The 18,223-nt window shown below is 42.5% G+C and overlaps 1 protein-coding gene across 3 annotated transcripts in view; it reads left to right on the top strand.

Moving 5' to 3' along the window:
* The window catches only part of LOC138772807 (NXPE family member 4-like), a 48,761-nt gene that overhangs the window by 4,609 nt on the left and 25,929 nt on the right, over nt 1–18,223 (top strand). Inside the window, exons 1-3 of one of the 3 annotated variants that reach the window (XM_069953516.1) lie at nt 6,156–6,263; nt 9,792–9,894; nt 9,983–10,698. In XM_069953516.1, the coding sequence (XP_069809617.1) occupies nt 9,805–9,894; nt 9,983–10,698 (806 nt within the window). In that variant the 5' untranslated portion in view covers nt 6,156–6,263; nt 9,792–9,804. Of the gene's footprint in view, nt 1–6,155; nt 6,264–9,791; nt 9,895–9,956; nt 10,699–18,223 lie in introns of those variants that run through there. The other 2 variants (XM_069953515.1, XM_069953517.1) reach the window with 2 other exon arrangements.

The following is an 18,223-nucleotide window of genomic DNA, read 5'->3' on the forward strand; positions in this document are numbered from 1 at the left end:
CAACCAAAACCAGGAGTGGATTAAAAACACAGAAAGGCTCTGTTCACACAATGTTGAAGTTGAGTGGATGGCCGCCATTTAATGGCAAATATTTGCTGTTATTTTAAAACAACGGCAGTTATATTGAAATAATGGCCGTTATTTACTGTTATATGGCGGCCATCCACTCAATTTCAACATTGTGTGAACAGATCCTTTCTGTGTTTTTAATCCACTCCTGGTTTTGGTTGCAATATGAGGACCACAATACTGACTGAAACATACGTAGTGTGAACCCAGCCTAAAAGTGTAATAAACAGTAAATAAACTTATTATTGACCATAAAATTGTTAGAAATGAAAGTAATAAAAATGTACTATAAAAGAGAAAACAAAAAAACATAAGAGCTATTACTAAGTAAAAAAAAAATGGTTGCCTGATGACGTAATATAGCCACAAACATCATATAATGGTATTTTCAGGAGCCGTCAGAGCAGTTTATTCACATTTCGAGGAGCTGTTAAGCATGTGTAATAGTAAGTGGAGAAACTGTGTTACATATATTGTGTTATACAATTTATAGAGAATAACCCAACATGCAGCAACCTAAGAGAACTGGGTATTAGTAAGAGTGAGATATTCAGACCACGGGCCCAGTGAGACTTAACTGAGGGATAACGTTTAGTTTTCCGTCCATGAAAAAGTTCCATTTGATAAGACTGAATGACTAATCTAAGAGTCTAGGAGTGGAGGGAAGTTTCCATGTTTTTGCTATAGTAACCTAGCTGCCAATATTATATGACTGACCACTATTCTTACTGGTGGGGGATACCTGTGGGATTGAGAAACACACATTTAAAGCCGGGTCAGGGTCTAAACTCTTTTTGGCTAAGGCTGATATAATGTCATAGATGTCTAACGAAAAGGAGTGTATTATTGGACAGAACCACCACATGTGACAGTAAGCACCTTTTACGCCACAACCTCTCCAACACTGCCCAGGGTAAGACGGGTCTATTTTGGAGATGTGGGAAGGGGTAAGATACCATCTTAGAACAATCTTTTGAGACATCTCCCAATGTTTAATCCATTTAAATATATGTTTAGTCCATCCACATGCCTCTCCCCATTCAGTGACGGTATAAGAGTGATGTAATTCTAATTCCCATTTATTACCGTAAGGGTAGCTTCACATATACCGCACCGCAGCGTATTTTCTGCTGCGGATCCGCAGCAGATTTGACTAAATGAATGAACACAGCATCAAATCCGCACTAGCAAATCTGCTGCGGATCCGCAGCAGAAAATCCGCTACGTGTGAAGCTACCCTAAGAGGGTTTATCCTTGTTATTAAGCGTCATAAGTGCCCAGCAAGTGGGCCAGCAAAAAGGATTTGTATTACTTTTAAAAATCACAGGAGACTGAAAACATTTGTACTGTGTAACACCCGTAACATTTTATGTAACACCCGTAAAAATCTATTTATGTTTTTTTGTAAAGAAAAATTTAATTATTAAATAGAAAATAAATATCTAATATTATAGTATTGTCCAGTTAGCAGAGTTTGGAGCTTTTTTTACGCCTGTCAGGATGCTAGGTCTTTTTTTCGTGACACCTGTAATACCTAGTTAACAGCTATTAACAGCTATTTAAAAAAAAATGCAATTTAACCACATAAGTTAAAAATATACATTAAGACGCCTCTGTGTATACCATAAAAACGAATGTAATATATGTTCTTCTAATTTCTTTATACATTTTAAGCCGTGCAAATGTAGCACCCAAACAATGGAATTGCCCAGTGGCCTGGCCGGTGTATATATAGCTATAATGTAGACGTATATAGCGAGAGAGTTTATATCCACTGTATAATACATATAAATATGTAGACTAAATCTATATATACACCAGCCGGACCATTGCTTTTAGAGCAGAGTGGTGGTCGGTAACCTAGACAATGAGCTGTCAACAATGGGAGGAAAAGAGAAACATATCAGGAGTAGGAGGCAAGTTTGCTAAATAATTGTATTCACAAAAATATTCAAGTCCTAGAAGTATATAGAACCTGTTACTATATCTGTTCAGATAAGAATACCCCTTTAATGTCACATTGTTTAAATAATAATTAATAAATAGTTGTGGCCGACCCGCATCCAGATGTAAAAAGATATATTGTTGTCCAAGAGAGCTGCTACAAGAGGAACGTGACAGGAAGGTTCCCTGTATGGTTGGTAGTTACACCTGATGGGTATCAGTCTTAAAACATATGGGGGGAGATTTATCAAACATGGTGTTAAGTGAAACTGTGTCAGTTGCCCCTAGCAACCAATCAGATTCCACCTTTTATTCCTCACAGACTCTGGAAAATGAAAGGTGGAATCTGATTGGTTGCTAGGGGCAACTGAGCCATTTTCCCTTTACACTATGTTTGATAAATCTCCCCATGGTTCCTATTAGAGATGAGAGAATTTACAGTACAAGCCAAGCAAATTGATTCCTTAGCTCGGCAATCTGTTTATTAGCCGGCTGCCTTTGAAGTCCATGTTGTTCCGCCCCAGGTGCCTGAAAAAGCTGCAACCAGTCCTGGGAGAAGTTTTCAGGCACCTAAAGTGGAACAGCACGGAGGGCCATAGACTTCAATAATAAGTAGATTGCCGTGCTAAGGAAGCGATTCGCTCCATTTGAACAGAAAATTTGCTCATCTTTAGCTCCTATCATCTGTTACAGTATTAATATTTTTATTGCACTGTATTAAATGATAATAAAATGCATCAGTTTTATAATTGGCACCATTTCAACTGTATATGAATAACCAGGTTTAATAGCCACATTAAAGGAACATAATATACTGAAAGAATCATCATTGAGAATAATTGGCGGTAATATAATACGGTCTCAGCTATGAATAATAGGATAAACCTTGGTGTTTAGGGCTGTGTACACACGTTGCAGTGGCTTTGTCATGTTTTCATCATGGTTTTGGTGCACAACGCTGTAGCTTCACAGTGATTGCCTTTAGGGCCCTATTCCACCAAACGATTATCGTTTGCATATCATTAACGATTAACGATCTCAAACGACCACTATTGCGAAAGACCTGAAAACGTTCACTCATTTCCATTGAACGATAATCGTTACTTATGATCGTAATTGCGATCGTTTTTTCTTCGCTATTTATTCGCTATTGCATTCGTATCTATTGCGAACGACCGAACGATGTCTTATTCAACGCGAACGATTTGCGAACGAGCAACGATAAAAATAGGTCCAGGTCTTTTAAAGCGATCAACGATTTCTCGTTCGGTCGTTAATCGTTAACTGCATTTCAACCGAACGATTATCGTTTAGATTCGAACGATTTAACGATAATCTGAACGATAATCGTCCAGTGGAATAGGGCCCTTAGTCTGTGTTCTCACATTTCCGTTTTATTGCATGTTTTTAATTTTTCTTATCCTTTTTAATGTTTTTTTCCCCACCTGTCTGAGCACAAATGTGGTAAAAGTTAGTCGCCAGGTAACCCCTTTAATAATATTAGGGTGCGTTCACACCTACAGAATCCACAGCAGATCCGCAGCAGATTTGATGGTGCAGATTTGATGCTGTGTTCAGTTATTTAAATAAAATCTGCTGCGGATCTTCTGCGGATCTGCTGCAGATCCGCTGTGGATCCGCAGCAGAAAATCAGCTGCGGATCCGGTAAGTGTGAACGTACCCCTAAGCAATAATATTATTAAAATAATTTATAAAATAATGGGATATCATTGGAGTAAGCGCTGCGGAATCTGTTGGCGCTATACAAATAAATATTATTATTATAATTATTATTATTGGAGTAGCCATTTTGTGAATTACTTAGTCAAGCACAGTATAAAGGGTCAGATATAATAACTATGATATGTTATGATAAATGGGCACTTCATTAGAGCCTGTTGCCCTTCCAACATGGGGGCTTCCCTGTATAGACATCAGGTACATGAGAGGCACAAGTAAGCAAGTTTTCTGTGGATCAGTTAAGGGGGAATTTCAAGCATTGCCCAGAAGAAAGACACCTTCGGCGCCATTGCCGTCTTAGATAAAAAGAATCAGGACATACCAGTGGTCAATAGAGTGCAGAAATGTGATTATTGAGTAGTGGGAAGCACCAGATGAATCCAGCATTCTGTGTACTATGCTGAGAAATTGGCACCAGCGCCAACCCACTTCCCGTCAGGGGTCAACAGTGCAGACTGGTAGAGGTGGCGTAATGGTGACAGGAATGTGTTCTTTGGAAATTCAAGGTCCACTAATATGTGTAGAGATTTTGACAGCAGAGGGTATCTAATAATTGTAACCAAGTTCATCCCTGCATAGCAGTTGTTTCCCCTATGCCAGAGGGCACATTTACATTGAGGTCATAGAGTCATGGTTCCTTACTATTTGGTCTTCTTTTCTCTAAACTCTCCCCTCTCCAGTCTATCCTGAATGCAGCAGCTAGGCTTATCTTCCTCTCCCACCATTACACAGATGTCTCCCCCCCTGTGTTAGTCACTTCACTGGTTTCCTATTAAATCCAGAATTAAGTTCAAACTGCTCACCCTCACCCATAAAGCTCTCCACAATTCTTCAACTTCATACATCTCCTCCCTCATCCTCACTACCACCCTACCCGTGCTCTACGTTCTGCTATTGATCTTACACTAACATCTTTCATAATCAGAACTTCTAACTTCGGCCTTCAAGACTTCTCTCGTGCTGCACCAGTTCTCTGGAACTCCCTACCCAAAGACCTCAGATTAATTCCCAACATGCAGAGTTTCAAACGTGCCCTAAAATGTAATCTTTGCTGGAATGCTTATGGCATTCCCTAAACTTGTGTCCCCTTACCATTTACTCTTTATCTCTGACAGTTCAATGCACACCATACCTGTACTGGCTCACCCAACACTTACAGTATAGGCACTTTCTATGTACAGTACAATGGCTGGGCTGTAGGCAGTGCATATGGAATAGCCTAAGAGGAGTTAAATGGGATTGCTAAATAATATATAATTGTATTCATTTATTGTTAGCAGCCTGAGAAAGATGGAAGTGTGTGTTTCCATGATCTCCTTCCAGTCCTCATTCTCATACTTGTCCCTTACCGGTAGAGGGCTGCCAGCCATTGTTTCCGAAAGAAGATGGGTGTACAGTAGAGACCCTAAGGGTCCTATTACACTGAGCGATTTTTAACGATTAAGGACTAACAATAAACGAGATTGTTTATCGTTAACCTGAAATCGTTCACCATATTACACAGAACGATAATTGTTAGTTACGATCATTACTATGATCATTATTGCGATCGTTACTATGATCGTTTATTCCTTCTGATCCCAGAAAAACAATGAACAATGTGCAATTACACTCAACGATTAGTGAAAAAAACACGAAACTTCACCAAACGAACGTGGAATTACAGCGAACGATTTGCGAGTGATTAACGATAATTTTAGGTTCAGATCTAAATAAACAATCAATGACATACGAACGATTTTTCGATCGTCGCCTGCAATTACACAGAACGATTATTGTTTAAATTCGAACGATTTTTCGCGCGATAATCGTCCCGTGTAATAGGGCCTTACGCCCTGGGGACCCTGAGATTTGAGTACACCAATTAAAGAGTATGAATAGAGTGGTGGTCTTACATGTGCAGTGTGTTAAGACCTTTGTGTTAAGTAAGTGGCATCAAACAGGGTTGTCCGCTGTTGGACCTATTGTGTGAGGGGTCCTTTACTGTCAGAGCATGGGCCCTGCAAATATTTGTAGCCCTCTGATCGGTCTTAAGTGGACTGCCAGAGAGTAGAAGTAAAGATTGACAGTAGTGGTGGTTGTATGAAGACTACAGTATGTTGAACAAGCAGTTATCACTGATAAAGCAGGAGTCCACATATACAGTATGACTCTATGCAGGCCCGGGTTTGGGGGGGGGGGGTAAGCAGGGCAAATGCCCAGGGGCCCCATCCCCCAGGGGCCCCCTACCGCAGTTCCTGTGGAGAGGAGAGCACAGACAGCGTCCTGCAGCGTCTGGCAGTGATCCCTGGCTGCTGCTATCAGGGGTCACGCAGAGGCTGCAGGACGCTGAGCTCGGTGTCTGCTCCCCCTCCCCCTCCCTCCAGCTCCTCTCACTGCACGTGACTTCCTGCTCTGGTGTGGAGCTGTCGGGACGATGGAGGAGAGGGCTGCCGGGTGAGGATGACAGCCTGCTGCTGCTGCAAGGAACATGAGGGGGATTCACCACTACAACCAGCATGCTAGAGGGAGTAAGTATTCTGTACATGTAGTGTGTAATGTGTATGAATGTAGGTGTATAATGGATGAATGTAGTGTGTGTTACATGTCCTGTGTATAGTGTGTGGACTGGATGGTTTGTATCTGTATAATGTGTTTTCATGGGTGTGTGAGAGTGTGTGTGTATATATATATATATATATATATATATATATATATATATATATATATATATATATAAAATGGTGTGTGTGTATTAGCACTGCTGACTCCAAGTGTTGAGGTGAATAGACTGTATATAGGAGCTGCAGCCATTCTCCGGCCTCATCAGTCCTATGTAATTGCTGCAGCTCCTATGTATAGTGTATGATGACATCACTAAGGCAATACGGTGTATTTTATTGAGAAAAAAATAAGGTGGTATTCAGTCTTTAGGTGGTGGTCACTGTATGGCGGTAATATTGGTCTGTATATAGTGTCATTATGCAGTGGTCACTCTTTGGCATTAATATTGGTCTGTATATAGCGTATATATATAGAGTAATTATTGCCATAGATTGACTACCACATAATGACACTATATACAGTACAGCCACAGTACAGTATATATAGTACAGCCATAGAGTGATCACCACATAATATTGGTCTGCATACAGTGTATATAGAGTCATTATACAGGGGTCAGTCTATGGCAGTAATATTGGTCTGTATATAGAGTCATTATGCAGTGGTCACTCTATGGCGGTAATATTGGTCTGTATATAGAGTGTATATAAAGTCATTATACAGGGGTCAGCCTATGGCAATAATATTGGTCTGTATATAGCGTAGAGTCATTACTGCCATAGATTGACTGCCACATAATGACTCATATAATGATATATATACACTATATACACCAATAGTACAGCCATAGGGTGACAACCACATAATATTGGTCTGTATACAGTGTATATACAGTCATTTATTATACAGTGGTCAGTCTATAGCGGTAATATTGGTCTGTATATAGTGTATATAGAGTCATTATGCGGTGGTCACTCTATGGCGGTAATATTGGTCTGTATATAGTGTATATAGAGTCATTATGGGGCGGTCACTTTTATGGTGGTAATATTGGCCTATATATAGTGTGTTTTCTTCAATAACGGTATGGAGGTAATATTTGGTCCTGATTATAGTGATTTTTTTTAATTTATTTTTTTAAAGCAATTCATATAAATAGTTCTTGTATTTACACCACTAGCGGGCATTCCTGGCATTTAGCGGCAGTCCTGGCATGTAGTGGCAGTCCCAGAATGTAGCGGCGGTCCTGACATGTAGGGGCAGTCCCAGAATGTAGCGGCGGTCCTGACATGTAGGGGCAGTCCCAGAATGTAGCGGCGGTCCTGACATGTAGGGGCAGTCCCAGAATGTAGCGGCGGTCCTGACATGTAGGGGCAGTCCCGACATGTAGGGGCGGTCCCGACGTGTAGGGGCGGTCCCGACATGTAGAGGCGGTCCCGACATGTAGAGGCGGTCCCGACATGTAGGGGCGGTCCCGACATGTAGGGGCGGTCCCGACATGTAGCGTCGGTCCCGACATGTAGCTGCGGTCCCGGCATGTAGCGGTAGTCCTGACATGTAGCGGCATGTAAACTTCTGAACTGAGTAAGGGCCCTAATACATGGAGCAAAAATTGTCCGAATCAGGACGCTATTGCTCTGTGAGGACACTGGGGAACATGATCAGGTAGTATATATCACAGACAAGGCCTGAGGGCACCGGGGAACATGATCAGGTAGTATATATCACAGACATGGCCTGAGGACACCGGGGAACGTGATCAGGTAGTATATATATCTTTATTGTTTACTATATACAGCAAGGATTGCACACACATCACTAATGATATACTGTATATATACACATAGGGGGAGATTTATCAAACATGGTGTAAAGTGAAACTGGCTCAGTTGCCCCTAGCAACTTATCAGATTCCACCTTTCATTACTCAGATTCTAAGTAGGTGGAATCTGATTGGTTGCTAGGGGCAACTGAGCCAATTCTTCTTTACACCAGTTTGATAAATCTCCTCCATAGCTTTTGCTGTAGTAGGCTCTCTAAGCGAGCTCCATTCTACCAGATTGGCGCTCACTTCTGCAGAATATCAGGCCGTGTAATACGGCCTTAAAAGTGGCCGTATGCTTCCAATAACTGCTGGCTGAACATTCCTTCAGCTGACAATTATCTCTCCCATCTGGTCCCGTCCTCCCCATACACAGAAATTTGGCACATCTGAGTTTTCCTGTGTTTTCTATGAGAGGGTAAAGCCATAGCCATACAGATCTGATGGCGGCTTATCTCTCTTAGAACAAAGAGGTTGGGCATTGATTTTCCATCAAGCTTGATCCCCTATGTCCACTGATAGCATCTGTCAGAGGACTGTCCAGAGAGCCCCATACACCTTACACTGATGGCCGAACCCACCAGGAGCAACAGGTACCACCAACAAAAGAGTAACATGTATGGGGACCTTAAATTGTTGCTAAAATATTTCAGCATTTGGGGCCCCACCTTTAACTTTGCCCAGGGCCACATCTAGTCTAAAACCGGCCCTGACTCTATGGAAGTGAATGGTGCTGAGATGCAGTAAGAGACAGACTTGTGGACAGGTGGGACAATTTGAAAGAAAGCAACCATGTTTTAGTAGGAAACTTGAGCAAAAAAGGAACTCTGATTATGAAAAATCCTGCATTGCCACCACCATTATTTAAAGAGAAACTGTCACTATAATAACTTTTTGACGTGTTGTAATGGCGTGTCAAATGTTTTCATTGGTTGGGGTTTGGGTGTTCGGAATCCGACCCATTGCTAGAATGAGCTAGGAAAAAAAGCTGTTCTCTCCTGCTTCCCATGTGACTGAGACAGACCTAATGCATTGTGGTCATCTTAGTCTCGTGTAGAGATGAGCGAACCTCGAGCATGCTCGAGTCCATCCGAACCCGAACATTCGGCATTTGATTAGCGGGGGCTGCTGAAGTTGGATAAAGCCCTAAGCCTATGTGGAAAACATGGATATAGTCATTGGCTGTATCCATGTTTTCCAGACAACCTTAGAGCTTTATCCAAGTTCAGCAGCCACCGCTAATCAAATGCCGATCGTTCGGGTTCGGATGGACTCGAACCCGAACCCGGTTCGCTCATCTCTAGTCTCGTGCCCATACAGAGGGGAGAGAAGTGCTCAGATGTGTGCTTCACTCCCTGCTCTTTCTAGCGATTGGTCCGGCTAATCACTTAAGGCCCTATTCCACCAACAGATCTGACCACAGATTATCTGCCAAAGATTTGAAGCCAAACCCAGGAACAGACTATAATCAGACAACAGGTCATAAAGGAAAGACTGGATTTCTCCTCTTTTCAAATCCACTCCTGGGTTTGGCTTCAAATCTTTGGCAGATAATCTGTCGTGAGATCTGTTAGTGGAATAGGGCCTTTAGACTCATTGATCAACCTTTTGTGATGTCTCATGTCTCTGTGTCTGGGCTATGTAGGAATTGATGTGACTTCTTCTATTCTAGGAAAACCAATAGAATGTCAATTACCAACAAAATACGATTTAAGATAATTTTGGGTCTTGCAATACTTCTCATCACCTTGTTTACATTCATCGTTCATATGAAGGTAGGTTCTTCATTGAAATTAGAGATCACACTGTGTTAACAAGATTTATACTTTTGTAACAGATAAAATATTGCAAATTTTTCATCAGCCCAACAACCCTAAAATCCTTCCAAATCACTATAGCATTTTCTCTCCTCGCGGACATGCTGAAACCTTACTGCAAGGACGAGGGGGAATAGATGATCAAATAAGTGCCCTGATGACTCAAATAAATCGTACCATGCCAAACGTGGACTTCACAGCATTGAATGAAACAACCAGTGCCATAAATAGCACAGCGACCATCGTAGACTATAAGCCAATGTACTGTATTGGTGACACCATAACAGTTCAAGTTCAGATGTATAACTACTTGGGTAAAAAGAAGACTTATGGAGGAGATCTCTTAAAAGCTCGGATTTTTTCCCCAAACCTTGGAGCGGGAGCTTCTGGAAAAATAGAGGATTTTAACAATGGGACCTATAATGTGTATTTTACTCTATTTTGGGAAGGTCAAGTGAAGATATCCATCCTCCTGATGCATCCCAGCGAGGGGGTCTCTGCTTTATGGAAGTCAAGGAACAATGGGTACAACTATATTGCATACACTGGATCATTCCTCAACAATAGTAAAGAGGTTTACACCGAATGTGGATTGTCCTTAGATAGGAAAGGAGAGAAATGTGAATATGGGGATAAAAGATATGGAGACTATTTCTACTGTATGAAACCTTCTGGTGTGGCCTGTGAAGCTTTCATATCTCTCAAGAGTCTAAATAAACCCTACACATATTTCACCAGTGCTCAGAAGAGTCTTTTTACAAGGTAAAGATTTGTTTATTTAAAGAAGTAGAAAATGTATTTTAGAATATTTACTTGACCTAACATAGACTTTCGCAATGGAGAGATTCTCAACTTCTCCTCCCCCTCCAGTAGTGGTCCATTAGATTACTAGGAAAATCCTCCAGTAGGTCTGTGCTGATTGTATTTTTAGTGTGTACACTATAGACACTTAAGGTGCATGTTAGACTAAAGTCAGCCAAGGCCACTGTTATAGCTGTCTAAGGTGTTTGGGGCCCTCCAATTCTCACTGACAGATGAGTTGGGTATATTGGATTTCTATCGTCTACCCCGACGTTTTGGGGTAGATGACCCAACACCATTGCTGTCTGGCCTTCCCTCTACTAAGAAGAAAGTGTAATGTTGAGCTATGCCAAACCTTGAGTATGGGGTATTAAGTCACCTTCATAAATGCCCAACAGTTATGGGAAGTGTATGCCCACCTTTAACCTCTATCCATAGAATAGAGGATAAGTGTCTAATCATGAGGGGTCAAACTGATGGGATCTTGACAACGTTAAACTGGACAACTGGAGCGTCGATTCAAACTCTCAGCCACAGACTCATTCATTGACTGCGGAAATGCTAAAGCACTGGTGTAGACAATGAATTGAGTGGTGGTTGAGTATGCACACTGTTGGCCCGTTAAGATAAGTCATTCTGGAATCAAATTCTTGTGGGGGATCCCACCATTGAGATGCCCACCTTGCTCCCATGATCAGAGATGCATCTTCTATCCTATGGATAGGTGTGCAAAAACCACTAATATATATATATATATATATATATATATATATATATATATATATATACAATGCAGTGTACAGCACAGCTTAGATACAGCAACATGATCTTCCTGGATGATCTTCCCACACCCCCTTACTTCTCCATAGTAGACAAAGAAGAAGTGTACAACCCCCCCCCCCACACACACACACACACAAATTTCCCAGTTACACCCATTTCCAGCAAATTTTTATCAGTTTTAATCTATATCTCACTCACGTACATAGTCTTCCTCTACTATAAGTATATGACATGTCCTTCCTCTTTAGGGTGTGTGCCCATATCCATTTTTTTAATGTAGTTTCAGAAGCCAAAGCCAATGGATGCAATAAGGGGAGACATCTTATTGTCTACGATATCTTTGTATATGTCCTTGTTTTATGGTGTGGTTATGGCTTTGGCTTCAAAAACAAAACCTGAAAATGTAAACACACTTTGCAAGTTTCAAAGTATGATAGGTGATATTGCACAACTGTGAACGTAGTGCTTTATATATCAGAAATACCATAATAGCAGGAATACAGCGCAATAACTTCCTGATCTTCCTCAGGCAGCACACTAATGGGTTAATGGATTCCCGTTGACCCGGCACAGAAGGGGTTAATCTAGCAATAAACACAAATAGATTAATACCGCACACCTGGTAACCCTCTATAAGAGCCCCAAGGAAACCACAGAACACTGTATTTTTTTTCTCTTCTCGAACAGAAGGATGGTTTTCTTAGAAGAAATAGTCAATAAAAATCAACCTCTATACTGTGCCTTGTCCAGTCCCTGGGGTCTGATACATATATACAGCCGTATACCAGGGTTATCTTGGTCCCTCAGCTGTTCCCACGCCTGGCTGAGCTGCAAAGTGGGATTAAAGGCTTTTTTACGCCTTGCAGACGTTCATGCCAAACTTTTCCTGGCCCCTGAACGGTTTACCTCTGCTTCATGTGCCACCTGCGACTCTCGTCACCTCCAACATGGCGGTGCGGCGCCTGGATCCTCTCCTGCGCGTGACTGACAACCGGTCTGACGTCTGACATGGTAAGATTCAATAGCACTTACATGCATGTCTGAAGCCGGCCATGCGATGCGGCCCTTTTCCAAGATGGCGCCGCGCAGCTTCACTACCGTCTGCGTATGTCCGGTCCTGAGGATGACGTCACTGGCGTCCGGAACTGCGCGCTGCGCATGCGCGAGCCGCAGCAGGTATAAAAGAATGGCATTAGCATCCAGGGACAACGCTCTGCCTAGGCAGCAGTTCCCTTGGATGTCTAGAGGTAAATGTTATGGTCTGGGCGGCCCCCTGCTTTACATATATGTGTCATCTCACCCCTTGTTCCTTGATCTTTTCCAGATGTCCCACTACAGGGGTAAAAGGAGCAGGAAATCAAAGCACACTTTGTGTGCTAACTGTCGCCAGCCACTACCAGAATCATGGGAGTAGGATGTGTGCTCTCTATGTATGTCTTCATCACAAGACAAGATGCGCACACAAGATTTCCTAGTGTGGTTTAAAGACCAAATCACTGACACCTTCAAAGATGTTAAAAGTGCTGTCCTGCAAGGGAATAAAGCAAAGAAGCATAAGCCTGCCTCACCTGCACCTCATACCTCTGACTCAGCCAGAGAAGGAGACACTGATCAGGACTCATCTGAGGAGTCAGATTGGGAGGCTTTGGAGGAAGTGTGCCTGTTGCAGAAGGACTCAATGCCCAAACTGCTCTCAGCAGTAAAAAATACTGTCGAAGCTGATAAAGATGTTTCTCACAAACGCAAAAAAGATCAGCTTTTCTATTTCCCTCCAAATAAAAAACAAAGTTTTTCCTACTCACCCGATCATTAAGAGCATGTTCCAGAAGGAATGGGCTAAACCTGAAAGATCTCAGTCTAATGCCAAATTCAAATCCACCTACAGGCTGGATCCTGAAGTTACAGATGAATGGGCCAATCCTCCAAAGGTGGATCAACCGGCGGCACAACTTTCCAAAAAAGCTTATTTTCCGGCGGAAGAGTCAGCTTTACTCTCAGATCCAATGGAAAGAAAAGCAGATACGTTGTGCAAAAAGACCTATGCAGCCGCAGCTAGTTCCTCAAAGATCTCCATGACAACCATTCCAGTAGCCAGATCGCTTCGTGTTTGGTTAAGTCAACTATCACATGACATTGAAGATGGAGTACCGAGAGAGGATTTACTCAAAGATTTGTCCCTGATGAAGACCGCGGCAGATTTTTTATGTGACGCACCTATGGACGCCTTAAAATACTCTTCCAGATGTATGGCGTTGTCCAACGCTGCAAGGCGTGCGCTTTGGCTGAAGTTGTGGGAAGGGGACATTCTGTCTAAAAATCACTTTGTATCCCTTCCTTTCCACCCTTCCTCACTGTTTGGGCCACAACTGGAATCTATCCTTAATAAATTAAATAATAATAAAGGATAATTTTTTCCAAGGAAGAAGACCTTTAAACCATTTAAAACCTCTTATACAAGGTCACCAAAAAGACAGTATAATTTTCGTCCCTCCAGAGGAAGAGGACAGTTCAGGAAGCAGCAGCAGCAGCCTGGATCTTCAAAGAAAAAGTCTGACGCCACAAAGGATGAGCGCATGTGACGCCAGGTCTCCGTCCCCTCCAGTTGGTGCACGGCTCCTAGATTTCGCTTCGATCTGGTCAACAACATCATCAGATGCCTGGGTAAACTCCACTCTACAAAGAGGTTATTGCCTAGAACTAAAAGACTTTCCACCAGATCGATTTATCCTCAACAGAGGAAACAACCAAGTCATACATCAGCTCCTTCAGGAATTCATTCAGAAGAATGCTCTGGAGGAAGTACCTCCTCAGGAGAGGAATCTGGGAGTGTATTCGCCAATATTTGCTGTACCGAAGTCCGGAGGGACTTGGAGACTGGTGATCAATCTCACCTACCTCAACAAATTCTTCTTAAAGAAAAAATTCAGAATGGAAACGATTCAGACAGCAGTTCTGTCATTACAACAGGGAGATTTCATGGCCACCATCGACTTACAAGATGCGTACCTGCATGTACCAATCCTAAAACAGCACAGAAAATACCTCAGGGTGGCATTTCTACATCAGAAGAAAGTGGTCCATCTCCAGTTCACCTGTCTGCCGTTCGGGATTACATCAGCCCCACGGGTGTTCACAAAGATTGCAGTCTTCTTAACAGCGCACCTGAGAGAACAGGGTATATGTGTTACCCCGTACCTGGACGACTGGCTTATAACCGCGTCATCCAGGGAGACTCTGATGCTTCATCTGAATCAGACAATGATGACTCTTCAGGATCATGGGTTTCTCATAAACCTCAAGAAATCCAACCTCATCCCATCAACAAGGTTGACTTATCTTGGCTTCGTCATAGACTCTCTACAGATGCAACTTTTTCTCTCACCAGAGAGAGTGATGAAGATAAAGAACACGGTGAACACTCTGATCAGCATGGATCGTTGCACCATCCGCTTTGCCATGAGAACCCTAGGCATGCTTACCTCAGCCATCGAAGCAGTCCAATGGGCGAGAGCTCACATCAGGGTTCTACAAAGACACATTCTCGCTCGATGGGAGAGATGTCCAGAGGATCTAGAAAGAATGATTCCTGTCTCTCACCTGGTCAAACAGGATCTAACTTGGTGGCTGACCCACTCTCGCCTCACGAAAGGGAAAAGTCTACTACCCCAGCATCAAGTAGTCCTCACTACGGATGCCTCAGGCTCCGGTTGGGGTGCCCATGTAGACTCTCTGTGGGTTCAGCACAAGTGGTCCTATCAAGACCAGAGGCTCACATCCAATATGAGGGAGCTGAGAGCGATCAGATTAGCGCTGCATCATTTCCAGTACATCCTCCTCAACAAAGCAGTTCAGATTCAGACGGACAACATCACTGCTGTTTTCTTTATAAACAAACAAGGAGGAACCAGAAGCCAATCTCTCCAGTTGGAATGCACTCGCCTCATGTCATGGGCCGAAGCTCAATATCAATATCATATCAAGGGCTCACTCAATGTTACAGCAGATCTTTTGAGCAGGAAGACATTACTGCAAGGCGAGTGGGAATTGAACACAGCAGTCTTCAACAGAATAGTGGAGTTATGGGGACGACCTCAGGTGGACGTGATGGCCAATCATCTCAATACGAAGCTAGATCAGTTCTGTTCTCTATCCAGGAAGAATCATCCATTCGCAGTGGACGGTCTGTCAATCTCCTGGACCAGAATCTTCATCTATGCGTTTCCACCATTTCCACTCATACCAAGAGTCCTGAAAAAGATTCGGGACGAGAAGGTCAGGGTGATAGTCATTCTGCCATATTGGCCCCGCCGGGCCTGGTTTCCTCTTGCGTGGAGTCTTTCGAAAGGCGTATTCTGGAAGCTACCTCTCCGCAAAGATCTGTTACAGCAGAACGGCCTTCTACATCCGCACTTGCCCAAACTTCATCTAACAGCATGGAACATGAACTCCACGCCTTAAAAGCTCAGGGCCTTTCAGATGAAGTTGTGCGGACTCTCTTAGCCTCAAGAAAAACAACTACTATGAAGGTTTATTCTAGAGTTTGCAACATCTACTCCACATGGTGTGTCTCCAACAACAGAAGAATGAAAGAGATATCATCTGTTCTCCAGTTTCTGCAAGAGGGGTTTCAGAAAGGCTTAAAGCCTAATACTCTAAAAGTCCATCTAACTGCTATTAACGCTCACCTAGATGGCCTTTTTTCTAAAATTCCTCTAATATCAAGATTCTTCAGAGCCATTGCAAAACTAAGACCCAGTTACCATAATCCCGTACCTACCTGGGATCTTACCATCGTGCTCAAATGTCTGACAGAGCAGCCGTTTGAACCAATCGAGGATACAGAACTAAAGTGGCTATCATGGAAAACGTTGTTTTTGATCGCAGTAACGTCGGCCAGGAGAATAAGTGAACTACATGCACTTTCTTGCAAAGATCCATATCTCAAGCTCCTCAATGATAAAGTGGTCCTAAGAACCATGCCTGGTTTCTTGCCAAAAGTACCTTCTACGGCTAATTTAAATCAAGAAATAGTCCTACCCGTGGTAGGTCAAACTGAAGATCAAACATTGCGTTTATTAGACATCAAAGATCCATTGAAAAATACTTGGAAAAAACAGCCCCTTTCAGACAGACGGAAGCCTTGTTTGTTCAAATGTGTGGAGAGAACAAAGGCAAAAGAGCAAGTAAAGCTTCTTTAGCTCGCTGGATTAAAGATCTAATCCGACATTGCTAAGTAGGACTCGAATCACCACTATCAATTCGGGCCCACTCAACTAGGTCAACTGCTACATCCTGGGCTGAAAAATGCCAGATTCCGCTAGACCAAATCTGCAAAGCCGCCACTTGGTCCACACCGTCTACCTTCATCAAGCATTACCGACTTGATATTACATCTTCCGAGGGTTCAGCCTTTGGCATGAGCGTGCTACAAGGAGCAGTAAATCTCAATACCCTCCCCTCTTAAGTTCATTGCTTTGAATGTCCCATTAGTGTGCTGCCTGAGGACGATCAGGAAGTATAAAATTTACTCGCCTGAAATTTTTATTTCCTGGAGTCCGAAGGCAGCACAATATACCCCCCCAATAAATATTGCTTGCATACAATACAGTGTTCTGTGGTTTCCTTGGGGCTCTTATAGAGGGGTACCAGGTGTGCGGTATTAATCTATTTGTGTTTATTGCTAGATTAACCCCTTCTGTGCCGGGTCAACGGGAATCCATTAACCCATTAGTGTGCTGCCTTCGGACTCCAGGAAATAAAAATTTCAGGCGAGTAAATTTTATACATATGATATGGCATATGGCTAGGAAACACCATCACTTTCTTTTTTTATGACTTATATTTTATTTGGAAATTCAAGGTTAACAAAGTCAGCAAAGTTAACAAAGGGGAGACTATAAGGTCTCATATAGCTCACAGAGCAGAAAACAGAATAAAACAATAAACTGAACCAAGATAAACGAACAACTTTGCAGCAGTTGCCTAATAAGATACCATAAATACTTATAAATGTATACAGAAATCCTAATGACGTCCTTCAACATCCAGGTTAATCCATTTTAAACCAGGTGATAAGAGCAAGTGATAAGAACAATAAGAACAGTAAGAACAGTAACAATAATGATATTAATAATAATACTAAGTGACTTTAACGCGTCGCAATCGGATGTCAATGTACGTGTAAAGGTAGTGCATAGATACCTAAGTGTTTATATTAACATAGGAGGGGTGCATATGATCCGTCCACTTGCCCCATATTTCCCTTACCACTGTGTGTCTATCAGTTCGCATCGCTATGGAAAGTTCCATATTGTAGTTGAAGTTCACAGCGGCCTCTATCTCTGTAATGCTGGGGACCTCCACAGATTTCCACCGTCTAGCAATAGCCGTTCTAGAGGCCATTAGGATATGTACCATAATTGTCATGTCTGAGATTGGGAGGTCGTCAGCAGTCAGAGATAAAAGGGCTAAGCCTGGGGACCAATTCACTGGGAACATCAGTACCTTATTTATAAATGTTTGGATTTTGCTCCAGAAGGGAGTTAAAATTGGGCACTCCCACCAGATATGGAGTAAATACCCCACTTCCTTATTGCATTGCCAGCATGTACTGTAGGTGAGGAGTCAGGGTAAATGTTTGATAGGCGGTAAGGTGTTAGATACCAGCGGTACACTAGTTTCCTAGAGGCTTCTAAATGGCCTA

This window comes from Dendropsophus ebraccatus, chromosome 14 (genome assembly GCF_027789765.1).
Source record: "Dendropsophus ebraccatus isolate aDenEbr1 chromosome 14, aDenEbr1.pat, whole genome shotgun sequence".
NCBI lineage: Eukaryota > Metazoa > Chordata > Amphibia > Anura > Hylidae > Dendropsophus > Dendropsophus ebraccatus.